Raw genomic sequence first — 17,906 nt, 5'->3', positions numbered from 1 at the left:
GGATACGTATTGCACTGTTCGCCTCAAGCCTGACTTTACCAAGTTTTCACGCCCAAAAGTGGGCGCAACGCAACGGTAAAATCAGGCCCTTCATCTGTACCACATTAAAGGGCTCACTTTAGCCCCTGTTGGGTTTTCTCACCTGCCATGGTGGGCACAAGCAGAAGTTCCCACTGTGAAGCCACACCAGCATGAAAATGATTTTTGGCCCTTCTGCCGTATACTACCCCCACACCCACCATCAAACACGCTGGCAGAGGCTTGCAAGAATTCTGCCCTACAACTGGAACACTGTCGGCAGTTTTGTCACCACATCTTAGACAGAATATAGAGGAGGGATTGACGGTAATGCACTTGAAGCTGTGCAAAGATTGAGATACTCAGGTTCTTCTTTGACAAGCTCCAGAGGAATCACAAAGGTTGCACGACCCCTGATAATCCAATGCTCTGTTATTCATTATTGCCCATTATTAATTATAATATATACTGACCATAACTGTTCTGATTATCAGATGTAGATTATCTCTCAGCAAACGTGTAAATTTAGTATAGGAATCAAGTGTAAACCTCACTACACACTATCACGTAAAACACTGGCAGCCCTCCCAGACACAAAAACTGACTTCAAACTGCATAAACCTGCTCCATAAAGTTCACAACATATAGAACCATACTGTCATGTGATAGCTAATATCCATGTGAGCTCCTTGTCCACAGTTTATGACATTATCTAAAGTCCATATTAAGATTACTGCCTTGTAATCACTGTCTATTGTTCCCCGCACAATCAATTCATCAATGTTCCCCTGTCTGCACACCTTGTGAGCTGCAGCCATTTCATATTCAGATGCACATTGGCATTCTGAGCATGTTTCTCTACTAGGTTTTAAAGTTAGTCCACATATAATTTTAAAGAAATGTCAACTCGTAATAGTATTTCACTTTAATCCAGAATGACAGTCAAATGGCTTATTTATGTAAAATCCTATTCAGCCACTCAGTTTGTTTTAATATCTATAAAATGCAGTAAATGGTTTCAATGACAGTTTAATATTGATTGGAGGCCCGTTCTGGGTTCCAGATCTTAAATCAAATACACTATGGTTCACTTTAATACAGAACACATTTGCAATATGTTAATGCTTGGCAAAATAATAATTGTCGCTCCTGTACCAACAAGACGCATCTGCCCTGTTTTTATACAGTCATCAGAATTGAATGTCTAGGGTACATGCTCTTGTGTCTACATTATTAATTTAGAGCAATTAAACTTTAATCACAAGCAAATGTTTTCAAATGCAGATTTAAACAAACCAAGCAGTTATTTTTATCTGAAGTGACACTAATAGAAGCTACACTGGACTGATATTTGTAGTGTATTCTCATAGACACTATCAGTCTGGCACCTTATCATTTTTGATTTTGGAGAAATAATGACAGCTGACAGCTTCTGTATGCACGTAGAACTTTCTTTTTCGTTCAGTGAATTTTTGACATTTTTAAGCAGTTATTAATTTCATATTATCATTAACAATTTGAATGGTGATTATGTTTGTAGGAGATAAGATTTTTCATTAACTGTGAATTGTCCAACACTATTATAAGAGTTGCACAGAAAACAGCTAGCGGTGAATGTAATTGGATTCTGAGCATGGATTAGGTACAAAGACATTGTGCTTGTGGAAATGTTCCTAATTTACTGCCTGGAATAGCATCAGATTCCAGATTTGAATGGGTGCATTCACCAAGTGAATTGATCTAATTGCTTCCTGAGTCCATATCCCCCTCTGCAAAAAATCTATCCTTATGAACATTACAAAATCCAGATTCACTCACTCTGTCTCATTCCAGCTGCTGTTAAATGTCTCATCTGTGCCTTTGTCATTGCTGTCTTCATTGTTGCCTTCTTCATTCAGCTTCTCTCATTTTACTTACTTTACAAGGCTGGTCAATTGCTCTTCTCCATTTCCTCCTTGCCAGTCACCCATCCGCCACTGCACCTTTCCATCTGGCCTTTGGCCGCAAGCTCCTTCTTCCCGGCAGTCCCATCTCCCGCGCTCATCTCACCACATTTCCTCTCGTCTCACCACATTTCCTCTCGGAGATAACTTTACAATTTCAGTCTCCCCTTGGCTACTTTCTTTGATGCTTCTACAATCTTCACTGAGCCCCTGACATACTGGTTTCTGATTTTGCCCTTGTCACTTCATGCGTCCATCACTGCTGCCACATCACATTATTATCCAGTTTTTGTCTTCCTTTGATATTGCCCAGGTTTCTGCACCATGTAACAATGCCTTTGTTAGGGCCAAACCCAACTAGCTCAATACTCTTCCAACTAGTTGTCAATTCATTAACTTAAACATCTCAAATTTCAGTTCAGCTGAGACACTGCTGCTGATCCTAGGGTTCCCACTCCTCTAGGATTGGCCTGGAGTTTCCAGAAATTGAAGATACTGTTGTTCAGGATACTGTTGTGCGCAACCTTGGAGCAAAATCATTGGGGTTTTAAAAGAGATTGTTTTCTTTGAACAGTTTTCTTTATCAGATATAAAAATATAGTATCATAGAGTTCCTACCATGCAGAAAGAGGTGCTCTGGCCCATTTGAGCCTGCACCAATAATATTCCCACCCAGGCTGTATCCACGTAACCCCACATATTTACCCTGCTAGTCCCCCGACACCAAAGGCCAATTTAGCAAGGTCAACCAACCTAACCTGTCTTTGTACTTTGAAAATGGTAAAACAAAACAAGGCTAGTTGGCTGACAGTCGCACATCATCCAGTTGGGTAATGAGTCTTTTTGCTTTCCAATTGGCGTTAGAAGGCAATGTATCACAAAGATGTGTGTATTGGCCGACTAATGGCTGGACTGTGATGGAAAGCCATATGATGAAACCTCCAAGAAAACATTCAATTGCTGATTAGAACCCCAGCTGATACCTTACCCCACACCAGCTCCCAGCCACCCATCATCCTTTTCCTTGCTGGCCTATATTGGCTCTTTCTTTTTCAACATCTCAGATTTGAAATTCACACCCTTGTGTTCAAAAATTGACCACAGTTTCACTCATTGTTTTTGTATGTTTTCTTCAGCAGTACAATTTCTCTCACCCTCTTCCCCCCACCCCCCACTTTCCCCACCTCCCTCAATTGAGCTCTCTGTTCCTCAGACTCGAGCCTCAGGTGTATCCCTGCCCTCTTTCTCAACCTTTATAAATCTGCATTTGCCACCTTCTTGTTATTTCATTACGTACAAATTTCCGCAGTGATGTCCCTCCCCACCCCCACCCCCCGGCCCATCCCATGTGCATTGTCATGTCTTTGTCTGAAGCAAATGGCACCATTGTTTTCCCAGGCGCTTTGTGAATAACAAGCAGCTTTTCAGCAGTTGTGAACTCAAGTGACCAGGTCTACAATGTGACAACAGAGCAGTTACATTTGATTGCGTAAGGAGCAGCTGCAATCATGTATCAGCATTGCTAATCAGTGCAGGTGGAATGTGGGTCACCCAACACCAGAATGTATAAACAATGAATTTTTACAGTGCTGTTTTGTAAACCTCCTGCACAGGAGCAGCAGTATATGTTGAATTAATCTACAAAGGACCGCTAAGCACAGATAATAATAGTCTAGCTAATTCACGCTGTAATAAAGCGTTAATGTCCTACCACTTGTACTTTCAAAAGCCTTGCTAACCTAAGATTTTGCTAAATGGTATCACTTAACGGGTATTTAAAGCTGCAAATAAGCAATCGTGCTTATTTTGCTTGTCCAAATTGATCACTTGCCAACTGAAGAGCAGCCGTTATATCGTAAAAGAGATTTTTGTTCTGCACTGTGTTAAGTCTCCCTCCAGACAAGTGCATTTTGATGTAGTTTCTGATATGCAATGATCTCAGAGAATTTTTACTAATTGAGGGTGCCTACAAGAGTGGAACTGGAACAAAATTCTATTGTGTTGTCGAATGGAGTACTCTTCCTGCGTCGAGGTGTTACGTTTACTGACTGTTGTGTCTGATCCATTCTCTCTGCAGACATTCCACACTCCAAGCCTTGGGGACGAGGAGTTTGAGATTCCACCCATTACCCCGCCACCAGAAACAGACCCCGCGATGGGACTAACAGATGTGGTGTCCGCTTTTCAAGGCCTTAATGATCCATTGCCCTCACAAGGGAATGAATTCACCCCCCATTTCCCCCCACAAAGCCTGGAACTGCCTTCCATCACCATATCCAGAAGCATTATGGACCAAGATAGTGGACTCCTCAGCAATGGTTTGTCTGTGGTAGGTGGAACTTAACTGCCTGGAATACACAGCCTTTTATTTCTAGCAAGAAATAGACATTGCTTTGAATGATGTTGATTATAGACTCCTGAACCCAAAAATCCATCCATATACAATACTAATAGATATCTTTATTGAATAGATATTCAACTCATTGACATACAAATTAGCACTTGCACCTGTTTTGAACATTAAAACCAAATGTTGTTTTTGTTCATGTGTGATTAATACATTTAGAGCCTTGAATGCTGATTTCCTGATTGAAGTAAAAATAAAATGGAGAACTTGCCTCTGTTTTTATAATAATTATGGCACTGCATGAACAAAGTAAATTTACATGTAATGAAATAGCCAGATTGCGGTTCTACCAGTGGCTTGGTGAGCTTAGCCAATAGTTAGCTGTGCTCCATTCGATCACTGGTTCAATCCTCAATCTCTGCTGACCCCAACCCAGTAGCGGGGTGCTAGAAACAACTTTAGCGTCCTCTGGTGATGGCAAAATATTGCAGATGCTGGAATCTGAAACAAAAGTAGAAAAGACTGGAAAACCTCAGCAGGTCTGACAGCATCTGTGGAGAGAGAGTAGAGCCAACGTCTCAAGTGTGGATGACCCTTCTTCATTATCTGTGACAAAGGGTCATCCAGACTCGAAACGTTAGCTGTATTTTCTCTCCATGGAAGCTGTCAAACCTGCTGAGATTTTCCAGCATTAGTGTCCTCTGGGTTGGGGAGGAGAACAAAGATCCCCATGATGGATTGCTATCCAGCAACACTTGCTGGAACTGCCCAAATGTGGTCATCCACCAAGTGGGGGCCAAACCTGCTGTACCCCACAGCCTGCCTGATTGTTAAAACACACCATCAAAGCACTCATTTGAATACTGGAACCCAACAAAGCTTTTAAGAAGGGGGAAAAATATTGGTGAAAACAATAGAAGAATGCTCAGAATTTCTACACAAAGCCTGCCTTGATGTATTTGCTAAGAAATGTAGACTATGCAGCAGTTAATTTACTCCAAGCTCTTTAATCAAAGATTTGACTGACTTTATAAAAAGTTAATCCAGACTGATGAATTATAAATGACCTGATCAATGTCCTGCCTGCTTCATATTCTTTTAAATGCTAGTGAGCATTTGATTTGCTTTAAACCAGGTTAAGTTAATACTGAGGTCTAATGTGTAACAACATACAATGACTTACAATTTAAGTTGAAGTTATGCAGAAGCAAATTGTAGCAAAGGAAGGAAATTTAACAGGGATAAACTAATGGGATTGGATGCCAGATGGGAAGGTTACATTGGCAATAAATTTCCCAGCAACCTCTGGGTTTTATAAGGGAGATCAGCCAATCCACTTCCGGGACTCAGTTTGACATTTTAAAAATAGGTTAATAAGAACAGAGGCCTTGGATTTCATTCAATCATGAAATCCCTACATTGCAAAAGGAAGCCATTGGACCTATTGAGTCTGCACCGACTCTCCAACAGAGCATCTTCCCCAGGCCCATGCCCGCCCTATCCCCATAACCCCAAATATTTCATGGCTAACGCCCCTGACCTATACATCTTGGGACACTAGGGGCAATTTAGCATGGCCAATCCACCTAGCATGTTCATCTTTGCTCTGCAGGAGGAAACCAGAGCACCCAGACAAAACCCATGCAGATGCTGGGAGAATGTGCAAACTCCACACAGCCACCTGAGGCTAGTATTGAACTTGGGGCCCTGGCACTGTGAGGCAGCAATGCTAACCATTGTGCCACCCTTAATTTATCCTCCTTTGCAGTGTTTACACTCACTGGCTGTGTCCTGCGCCTTGGCGAGAACAGCATCAGGGAGCGGTCCTGTGCCTTCATAATATTCCTCATGGGCCAGGAGAACTTAAAACACTTTTTCCCTCAAAGCTTCCTCACCATCAGATCATCCTACAACATGTAACATACCCCAGCCTAGAATCAGGCTTCCTACCCAACCTTCTGGAGTCTGGGATTGGAGACCCCCTCGCACAACTCCCACTAGGGTCAGGGATTGGATTTCCCTGGTCTGACAGCTTCTTCCAGAGTGGTCCTGGGGTCAGGTGGATTGACCATGCTCAATTGCCACTTAGTGTTAGGGAGATTATCAGGGTGAATATGTGCGATTATGGGGATAGGGCCTGGATGGAATTGTTGTCAGTGCAGACTTGATGGACCGAACAGCTTTTTTCTGCACTGTAGGCATTCTATGATTCTACGAAACTGTGCCTATTTTTTCTTCAACAGAATCATCATCAGGTCATGGTTTTCTACTGTACTGTGTATGTGTTTTCAGCTGACTGTTCAGTGTTTGCAGATTGCAGTCATAGCTGGTGATTGAGAGGTAGGGTGGAGAATTAAAGCAGGTGCTTGATGTGAAGGTCTGGTCATTCAGGTAAAATGCAACACAGCTGTCCCTGGAATATCGCATTCTCAGAAATGTTATCATCTTTAGATGTTTGTAAAAGGTTTACACAGCATGCTTCAAATCATTTTGAATATTAGTGCCATAACAGCCTTTTGTTTTCAACATTTAGCAGTAGTTGTTTTGTGTCCTTCTCCTACTTTAATCATGTTTTTAGTTTCCTGAGTACACCCTTTGATATAAATGTTCAAACATCTGTGCTATCCTGTTGCTATAAAGCTAATATGTCACTCATATTGGGAGTTAACAACTGCAGCACTTCCAAAGTTTCCAAACACAATCTGATTGTCAACTGACAATAAAAATGAACAGAAAACAACTCCATATTTTGGCAAGCATATCTTGTTCGGCAGCCTATCTCGAACCTTAGAAAAAATGGCTACAGTGAAACCGTTGCCGTTCCCCCAGTCTCGTTTGCCAGCCCCATGAATTAACCATCATGCTAGAGCTGTAACAGGCATGGTGGCACAGTGGTTAGCGCTGCTACCTCAAAGCGCCAGGGACCTGGGTTCAATTCTTGGCTTGGATCACTGTCTATGCAGAGTCTGGATGTTCACCCCATGCCTGCATGGGTTTCCTCCCACAGTCCAAAAGATATCCATTAGGCATGCTAAATTCTCCCTCAGTGTACCCGAACAGACACCAGAGTGTGACAACTGGGGGATTTCCACAGTATCTTCATTGCAGTGTTAATGTAAGCCTACTTGTGACACTATAACTTTAAAGTAACAGGTGATTGGGAGGAATGAGGTGGTGATGGGAATTTTCACCTTCACCGTTTAGGCAATAATCTGATGGAGCTGGTTACCTATTGTGGAACACATTCATTTCTCATCCCACTGCTTTTTGACACGTTAGCACCTGTTCAACTGTGCGTGCTGAGAGCGAGCCCTCTCAGACCAGCCGAATCTTGGATCACCCGATTCCCATTCCAAAATAAACAATGCATCTTGAACCTTCAACCAGCAGGTCCAGCTTCACATCCCCTTAATGCCATTAAGATTTGCAGTTCTAGTTTGTTGGTATTTTTGAATGAATTACCTGCTTGCGGAATGGTGTGTGTATAAATGGCCAGCAAGGTGTTCTTATGGACATTGTCCAATTTTCCTTCTTCATGGATCAGCATTGATCCAATATCAGCCACGATTGAATGGCGGAGCAGACTCGATGGGCTGAATGGCCTACTTCTGCTCCTATGTCTTATGGTCTCATTGGCTGCAATTCTGAATGCCCCAAGCAACATGAACATTGTGAGTGTTGACGGTGGAATCGAGAAAAGGAAAAGTTACACTTGTATACATATCTCTACTTATCTCCTTTCAACTGAAGATGTAAAACATTGGTGGTTTATGTTAAAATAGGTTATGTTTCTATTTTTATGTCTCTGCAAAGAAGAAATTTAGTGGCTTTCAGCAGTGCAGCACTGATACATCACCTTTATATTTCCCATGGGTAATATGCCAGAGATATACAGTAAACCATTCCAGGAAGCAGAACATTCTTTGGATTTCTTGTTCAAAAGAATGTGTCAGGTTGTTTGATGAGTTGCAAAATAGTACAAACATTATCAGCACACATGGTTATTCGAAAAGTGGATGAAACAGAATTATTTCTGGATTCTCAATTAAAAAAAAATAATGATGTTCCTTAGGGGCAACAGACAGGACTATTCACTCTTTTCTATTATACAACACAGGCATAGTCATTTATAGTTTCTGGGAGAGAGGCATTTTGTACCACAAGCATATAATTTAGCTTTCAGGTATTAAACACTTTTCCTCCTTTTATATGAGATTTTCAGTATTTGCTCACAGCATGATTGACACAGTCTTTTCATAGGAAGTATTTTTGCTTTCACAACAGACAATGGAAGAAATTCAATCCTGTAGAAATAATCACTGCTGAGTAAATTTATTAAACACCAAAATAGGAGGCTAATTTCTATACATTGTGAACCAGCCTTAGAATCTGATTGGAGGAGTGTCATTTTACAGGAATAACTCCAAATTTTTAAAGTTTATTTATTAGTGTCACAAGTAGGCTTACACGGCAACAAAGTTACTGTGAAAATCCCTAGTCGCCACACTCCAGCGCCTGTACGGGTACACTTAGGGACAATTTAACATGGTGAATGCACCTAGCCAGCACGTCTTTTGGACTGTGGGAGGAAATCAGAGCACCTGGAGGAGACCTACATAGACGCAAGGAGAACGCGCAAACTCCACACAGACAGTGACCGAAGCCAGGAATTGAACCCAGGTCCCTGGCGCTGTGAGGCAGCAGTGCTAACCACTGTGCCACCATGCTGCCCCACATTGCAGGTTAACTGTAATTTTTTTTACTGGTTGCGTTATTGATTTACCACAAGTATTCCTTGAGACACATTTCTAAAGTTGTGATAGCTTGCCCATGTAATGCTATGAGAGCAAGGATGAGCTATTCATTGAGTTAGTAGGATTAGGCTTCCAGCCTAAATTGGAAAGATGGGATGAGAATGTCGCCTTTGTACTAGCTGTGAATGTAAGAAGCTTGGTACTCTTGACCAAGTTGCAGATTGTCATGGTTCCGCAATAGAATATGGTTCATAAATTGACATCAGTTTGCAATCTCACTCAGAGAAATCATAAACAATGCTGGTGTGAGATGTGCAAAAAAGCATGTAGTGGTGATCTTTTCAGAAAAGTATGTTCCATTTCCAAATTCTGATTTTGTTCATATTGGAAAAGAGCAGTCAAACTTGGAGTTATAGAAGATAGCTGTGCCAATTTCACAACCAGAGTTCATTAGCTGCAGTTATGATGAGCCTAATTAATTCTTGGCTGGGTAGCCCCATGGAACACCTGTCTAAAGGAGAACATTGCACCTCAAGGGAGGAACTGAATAGTAGACCTGTCCCGCAACAAGCACATCTCTCATCAGCTGTTCACTAGGCAGCACTTACAATGATCATGGAAAAAATTGTAGCCTTAATTGCCCTTCCTAACAAGCTGATGGATGTGACACAAAGAAGTCCTCTTGAGGGAAACTAAAGGATAAAATTTGATTAAATGGTGTTTGTATGTTCTGATCACAAGTTCTTTATTTACAATTTAAATTAATAATGTAAAACAAAAATATTATAAAGTTAACCTTGATTAGAAAAGAAGAAATGACATGACTCAATTGTATGGCATCATATACTATGGGTGCACAGTCTTGTCCCACCTACCATAGGAATCGTAGTGGGCAGGACAGGACCATATGAAGGTCCTGTGACCTCAGGCAGGAATTACTGGTCTTGGGCGGACATTGTCAAAAAATCCCACCTTGTATGTTTAAATGAGTTGTTGGGGAAAAATGATGATACTTGAAGCCCAGGCACATAATTCAATGTTCATTGAGGTCTCTACATATTTGCCAAATGTCACATGATTGGGCGGAATGGTGGCACAGTGGCTGGCACTGCTGCTTCACAGCACCAGAATCCTGGGTTTGATTCCCAGCTTGGGTCACTGTCTGTGCAGAGTCTGTACATTCTCACTGTGTCTGTGTGGGTATCCTTCAGGTGTTCTGCTTTCCTCACACAGTCCAGGTTATGTGCATTGGCCATGCTAAATCTGTGTACTTGAACAGGCGCCGGAGTATGGCAACTGGGGGATTTTCACAGTAACTTCATTGCAATGTTAATGTAAGCCTACTTGTGACATGATATTAATTTCAAATTCAAACACATTGGAAGAATTTTGCATCTACGTTTAATTGCAATTTTAAGAAAATATCTTTAAGCAATCTTAACACCAGATATATAGTCCAAATAATAATAAGCTAACTGTAAATGAATAGAAAGCAATAATCCGATCTGAAGAGTCTTGATGCAAACTATAACTGCAAATCTTAATGGCATTAAGGGGAGTCTTGATACTGGAGTTTCACTTTTGATTATGACATAATCTGAAACCTTTGATTGGATTATTATGTTGTAATGCAGTTGCGCACTTCCATTATCCTGTGCATATACACAGTATTGGAGACAATAACTTGTGATTCCTTATGTTTGTGACAAACAGGCATATTGGCCTTTCCTTACCAGCGGATTAAAATAGATTTTTGATGTACGCAGTTCTGTAAATCATAGATTTTGTACATTGAAGATGGTTTATTTTAATCCAAGGTTCAAATTTAATTAAACCAAGTCCATTGGTAATTTCCTTTCACATCATTTTACTGCTATTTAATAATTGTATGGTTATCCCCCATACACTTCCTCGAATCTATGGCTAGTGGTTCAACACATTCTTTTAACACCTTTCCATAATCTGTCCAGTCCACTGAGTAGCAATGACTCCTGTAGTACATCAGTTTCAGAAACTGGAATTTTTACTAGACAGCTATTGTGACATATTGGGTCAGTCAGAAATGAAAGATATTCATGCAAGCATGCAATACTTGTAATGAAGTCTCACTCTGACCTTCTGTATGATTGATTCTGTAATTTAGTTTTCTCAGGCTGCGCCAGAAATGAAATGAAATCATGTTGAACAAGTTCTGAATACCCACAGTGCACTACGAAAAATCTTCAACCCAAGAGGCTTGAGGGGCAACAGCTGAGCGATTTATCTCTGCACTATTATAGGCTTTGCTAGCATTCAGAATTTCATTTTTCTCATTTGGTTTAAGAGCTTAATTCTGCAGGTAGTTGTGAATGGTGGTGGGGTTGGTAGGGGGGGATGGGGGGTGGAAAATAAAACACAGTTCACATATAAATTGCCAGAACAGGAGTATGTGCAGAGGGCTGATAAAATGTCTGAATAGAGCTGACCTTTCATGTTGGTGAAAGTTGCTGGGGGATTCATCCTCATAATTACCATATAGATTATTTTATTCCTCTTCTGCAATGAAACATTTCAGAGAGCACTACTGCTGATTGAATGAAAATTGAACTTGTTAACAGTCTTTCCAGTTTTGACTTAGAAATGCTATGGGACTCTGCTGTGTGTTATGTAAGGTTAGTTTTAATGAATTCTGATATTAACTCTGAAGGAACAGCGAATGTCAAAGCAAAATGCCTCACCCTATATCCCTCATGTATTATTCTGTTAAAGCAGTAGATTTTGCTTAAGTGTATATACTATACTATTGAATGTACAATTTGCTCAAGTATATACAATATTTAGCACACCACTTCATAACTGCGTGAACTGGATATACCCCAGTAAATTGTATATTTGGGAGTTTATATTCCCCTATGCTCAACCAGAATTTTGCGCACTCCCATGTTTACAGGCAAGACAGATTTACAATCCATATTGTGATTGAAAATGTGAATCAATGCAGCTAGTAGCTCACTACAAAGAAAATTTCTTTCTATATCAAACATATTGGTGCATAATTATACATATCTGCCAAATCCCATTAGTGAATATTCAATTAAGCCTAAAAGAAATCAATGTGAACAGAGCCTTTATCCGTGTGTTTTTACTTCATAGTAAATATTTCCACGATGACCTTTTGTTATTGTGATTTGTGGTATATTTAACTTGCAGCACCACTGAAGATATCCTTCATTTTCTAAATAAAGGTTCTATGTAACCTCCCAAATCAATCCATGTTTTAATCAATTTAGTGAATTAACAACCTTGTTTACAGAGCCGCAAGTGAAGTAGTTATTTTATGCATCATTAAAATGTTTAATGTCTGGAACGTTTAGTTCTTTTGAACAAAGTGTTCACTGAGCAGTTGTTTATCTTTGCTATCAAATGAAGATTACCTGTGGAATTTTCCATCCGAGCACAATAACTATGACATGGAACAAAATGGTTTGCATGATTCTGTAGTTCCAATATTTCCTCCAACTCAACATTTAAAGCAGTTGCCATCCATTAGGAAAATGAATGAATCTTTTATACAGAGCAAAAAAATCATTAAGGGGATAAGGGAACAACAGTGGTACCTCGTAATGGTTGCTTTAAGCATCACTGACACATCTTAAATGAATGAAGATTTCCAGAATTTTTGGTTGCTTTTGAGTTCCTTATATTAGTTTAATTATCGCTGATGTAACCCCACACAAATTGTATTCCAATTGATAATCCTTTGCACACGCTGCTGTAAGATATGAATCATTAAAGAAATGCAATTTATAGTGTCCTAATAGTCTTTGCGGAAGCTGTCATGATTTGTATCAGCCGCTAGAATTACAGCAAATCTGTAATTAATTGTGAGGGATGACCAATAGAATATTGTGGCTTATGATTTGTTTTGCTACAACTACATAACTGGTGAGTAATGTCAACACTTGCAAAAGTTCTTTTCAAATTTATGCCAAACATTTATTTTCTGAGTTTATAGTAATAGAAATAAAGCCTGTTCCTCAGGATGTCATTAACTTTGGGAGGCACGGTGGCACAGTGGTTAGCACTGCACCTCACAGCACCAGGGACCTGGGTTCAATTGCAGCCTTGGGTGACTGTGTGGAGTTTGTGCATTGTCCCTGGCTGGAATTTTACTGCCTCCCCCGGCCCAGAAACGGGGCGGGTGGGGCTCACAGAACAGCATTCTCAGTTGGCCTCCAGCGGGATCTTACGAGCCTTGGGCGGACGAGGCAGTAAAATTCCGGCACCCATGTCTGCGTGGGTTTCCTTTGGGTGCTCCAGTTTCCTGCCAGAGTCCAAAGATGCATGGATTAGGCCGATTGGCCGTGCTAAATTGACTATTAATATCAAGAGGATTAGCAGGGTAAATGTGTGGGGTTACTGTGATAGGATCTGGATGGGTTAGTTGGCGGTGCAGACTCGATGGGGCAAATGGTTTCCTTCTGCTCTGTAGAGATTCCATGATTCTATAATTTAGAATTGGGCCTTATTTGAGTACGTTTTAGTTCCCATTGTGGAAAGTGTGATAGCATCAGGTGACAGGACGTGAACTGAATTTTGGTTCCTGATATTTTCATGCTTCAGTTCATGTTGTTTAAGATGATGGGACATGACTGAAGCATGCATTTCATTCGAAAACACAAGATGGTTTTCTCCCAATTGTTGTGAGGCAGCAGTGATACTAAGCAAGACAAGAACAGTGGGGTAAAAAAAAATCCACTGCTTCCATGCATTCACAAATGAGCAGGAACAGAAGGAAAATGAGAGATGCAGACTCGCTTGAATCAAAGTCCTGCTAATTTCTCATTTTAAATTGTGCCAAAAAGTTAGTCGCAATCAGACTTCTCAATAATCCACTAGATAAAACCAAATCTTCCACTCAACTGAAGCAACGTAGCAAGATAAGGACCAAAGCAAGAACTAGCTTTTGAGGAGACCTGTCTCACTGGGATTGAATTAGTAATTAAGTATATGTTTGGATTGTATTTACATTTTTCATTACGTTTTGAGCTTATCAAAGCCCGGGACGTGAAAGGGAGTTTTTCCTTTTTTTCAAATCAAAATCAAGCACTTCTCAGTTCCAGAGGCCTGTAAAGTTCTTCCTGAGTAACACGTATTGACAGCAACCTCTGAAGAGCATCCTTTATTGCAGCAGTGTACATTTTCAGCCATCCTTTGGGCTTGCTGAGTGAGCTGGACAAGTTAGTACCAATTAGTGTGACACTACGGGTAGCTTTTCTGCTGCGGACATGGGCTAAGCAGCATACGCAACTTTCGCTCAGGTACTCTGGGTTTGATTCAAACATGGGTAAACAAACAGTCTCCTATCCCATAGTCAAGCTTGTCGAGTAAGTTTATTCCCAGCTCTCGTGGGGAATTGTTACTGGGGAATTTCAACAGAGTCACAAAGTAATTTCAATTGGTTTTGTTAGATTACTTACATTCTTCATTTTCAATTGAAAGCTTATTATGTCATAAACATCATTAAACAGACCATGCCATTGACAGCAATGACATAAGTTTTTTTTGTATTTATTAGACAACTCAAAGATAAAAAGTGATTGTCTTGCTCAGATGTTATCTGGTCAATCTCGTTTATGGGTCACAAGTGACACGAGAGATATCTGAACCAGTGAACTTGATCATAACTCAGTCTTGCTTGTACAGATATGTATCGTTGTCTCATTACTGATCCTGACAAAGCTTCTACATTTAGTACATAAACTCTATAGCGTGGCACAGTGGTTATTACTGCTGTCTCACAGCACCAAGGCCCAAGTTCAATTCCAGCCTTGGGTGATTGTCAGTGTGGAGCTTGCAAGTTCCTCTTGTCTTTGTGGGTTTCCTCAGGGTGATCCGATTTCCTCTCACAGTCCAAAGATGTGCACGTTAAGTGAATTGGCCATTGTAAATTGTCCCTTAGTATCCCAAACTGTGTAGATTAGATAAATAGCCATGCTAAACTGACTCATAGTGTCTCATGATACCCTGAATTTAGCAGGGTAAATATGTGGGGTTACAGGGGTAGGGCCTGGGTGGGATGCTATTTGGAGAGTTGGTGCAGACCTAATGGGCTGAATGGCCTCCTTATGCTCTGTAGTGATTCTTTACAACAAGCAAAAGCTTTTCAGGCCATCTTATCCCCTCCCTCCCCAGACCATGCACTTTATAAAGTTGCCAACCATCAAATTTTTCAACATTTATGCTTCTGCACAGCTCTGCCACTCAGCCCCACCCTATTGTCTTCCACAGCCTTTCCCCAACTGCAGCTCTACAGGAACAATTGGGGAAAGATTTTTCGTAAGAACTCGTAAACATTCATTCCATTGAAACCAAGCTGAAAATCGAGCTCATTGTATCATGGGAGTAGTTAATTATCTCAAATTGAGCCTTATCCTTCCAGTCCTATTAGAATATTATATAATTCCTTTAAAATGGTTAAAAAATTGGATGACCTAGTGCTTTTGTCTTTAAGGTCTATGTCCAATTAACAAATTTCTGAACCTGTTTTATTCTTCTATCAACACAGGACCTGGGCCAAACACAAGTTCCCCAGTATCACCATGATCCGACCATGGGTATGAGGTCTGTTGTTCACATGGCAGATGTCAATCAAACAGGAATGATGCAACATAATCAGCTGACCACCATTAACCAATCGCAGCTGAGTGCGCAACTGGGATTGAATTTAGGAGGTGGTAACGTGCCCCATAATTCTCCCTCACCCCCTGCCAGCAAGTCAGCAACCCCATCCCCTTCTAGCTCAGTCAATGATGATGACGCTGAGGAATTCAACAGGGTAAGTTCTTTGCTTCCTCGTACTCAAAAATACTGAGAACATGAATTTACTTCAAATTGTTCTGGAGTCATAAGCATGTGTTTTTAATTTGTAATGCTTCCTGCAGTATGTAGCCTTCTATTTTAAAGGGATAATTCTTGCTGTTTTACTGAGGAAGATATGTGTTTTTAAATAGTTGTAGTTGTGATAGATTGACATTGTCCTGTGTAGTTTGCTTATTTTTCTATCTTTCCTGCTTGACTTATTTATGGAAGTTATTTGAGTTCAACGCAGGAAAACGAAAACGCAAGGTTAATAATTGCAAAGTCTCATCTGGGCAATTGCACAGAGAAAGTAAATGAAGAGTTCCATCAAATGTCACTGTTCATTTTCATAAGATAATTGCAATTTTTAAGTTTGCTTTGAGAGAGTGATATTTGATTAACTAATCTGCCTTGATTTGCTTTTGTTCTGTCAAGCACTTTAGAGATTGTTTTAAAGCCAGTTAGTTAATCCAGATCAAGAAAGCATTGCTACATATTTGATTGCCTAAAGCTTTGATCTGTTGTTGCTAAATCCCTGCATGTTTCAAAAGTGTAGTGTATGCTTAATGCCTAAAAGACATTTGATACATTGTCAACTTTTGATTTATCTAAGACTGAATGTACAAATATTTGTTCTTTCAATTTTTACCTTTGTTAAGGAGCTCAATGAATCATCATTTTTTTCAACACAATTTAATCAAAGAAATAGGTTTCAGGCTTAGTTTTAATCGCCTTAAAGTGAGCATTTACTGTAACCAACAATTCTCATGTCCTGCTTCAGGTGAGTGTTGAGAAACGAGCTGCAGTGGATTCAGGAAAAAAACCCAAGACACCAAAGAAGAAAAAGAAGAAAGATCCCAATGAGCCCCAGAAACCTGTGTCAGCGTATGCTCTATTCTTCAGGGACACGCAAGCTGCCATTAAAGGACAAAACCCCAACGCTACATTTGGAGAAGTTTCCAAAATTGTAGCATCCATGTGGGACAGTCTAGGAGAGGAACAAAAACAGGTGACTTTTAGATGCTTTGTACCGACCGTGTGCAAAATGATGGTCGGTCAAATTTTTTACTGGGTAAATAAACGTTGACAATATGGCTTGGTTACGTTAAGTTCACTAATTTGTGTCACAAGTAGGCTTACATTAATACTGCAACGAGGTTACTGAAAAAATATCCTAGTCGCTGCACTCTGGCGCCTGTTCAGGTACACTGAGGGAGAATGTAGCATGGCCACTGCACCTAACCAGCACGTCTTCTGGATTGTGGGAGGAAACTGGAGCACCCAGGAGAAACTCATGCAGACACAGGGAGCACGTGCAGATTTCAAACAGACAGTCACCCAAGCTGGGAATTGAACCTGGGTCCCTGGCACTTTGAGGCATGCCCTGAATGAGGGGCCTCCCACTTTCCTCCCGCCTTTTTCAATATGTGCTCAGTAAATGGATTGCCGTGTTTTTGGCAGTGTAATATTCCAGTTGGTTGCCTTCGTTCCAAATTCCATTGACCCCGAATTATTTATATAAAAATGACAGGCAGCGTGCTAATTTCAGAGTCAGCCCACCTGTCTTTTATGGTGGACAACTTGGGGGTGGACGTGAAGGTAATGGGCTCAATGCCCCTTGTATTTTACTTGCCCCTCCCCCCCCCATCACATTTTTAAATATGTTTACTGCTCAGTTGTTATAGGCAGTTTTTCAAGGTTGGCACCAAGTGTTGTTACTTCACCACTAGCAAGAAGTCTAGCCCAGTAAACAAACGGTCAAAAATGAGATTTTATTAGTTGGTCATTATACAATTTTTTAGGATTTTTCATGACAATAAGGTCAAAAAAAGGAAAGTTAGCTGAATGCATAGGTGTTGTTAGTCTGACATTGCTCACTTCACAATATTATCACAAGAACTTAAAACTAAACCCAAATATCATGGCACCTGAAAGCCCCCATGACTGCCTCCAAACTCTTTACTGGGTCAACTAGTCCAACTCCAGCCCACACCCATCCCCCAG

At 40.6% G+C, this 17,906-nt stretch overlaps 1 protein-coding gene across 2 annotated transcripts in view; it reads left to right on the top strand.

Annotated features, from left to right (window-relative positions):
- The window catches only part of tox3 (TOX high mobility group box family member 3), a 109,570-nt gene that overhangs the window by 78,568 nt on the left and 13,096 nt on the right, over window positions 1-17,906 (top strand). For both annotated transcript variants that reach the window (XM_080186990.1, XM_080186989.1), the window contains exons 3-5: window positions 4,039-4,290; window positions 15,610-15,879; window positions 16,684-16,911. In XM_080186990.1, the coding sequence (XP_080043116.1) occupies window positions 4,039-4,290; window positions 15,610-15,879; window positions 16,684-16,911 (750 nt within the window). The remainder of the gene's footprint in view (window positions 1-4,038; window positions 4,291-15,609; window positions 15,880-16,683; window positions 16,912-17,906) is intronic.

The sequence above is a fragment of the Carcharhinus amblyrhynchos genome, chromosome 4, assembly GCF_965287045.1.
Source record: "Carcharhinus amblyrhynchos chromosome 4, sCarAmb.v2.hapA, whole genome shotgun sequence".
NCBI classification, from domain to species: domain Eukaryota; kingdom Metazoa; phylum Chordata; class Chondrichthyes; order Carcharhiniformes; family Carcharhinidae; genus Carcharhinus; species Carcharhinus amblyrhynchos.
The sequence above is the reverse complement of the archived record's forward strand: the minus strand, read 5'-3'. Positions and strand labels throughout refer to the sequence as shown.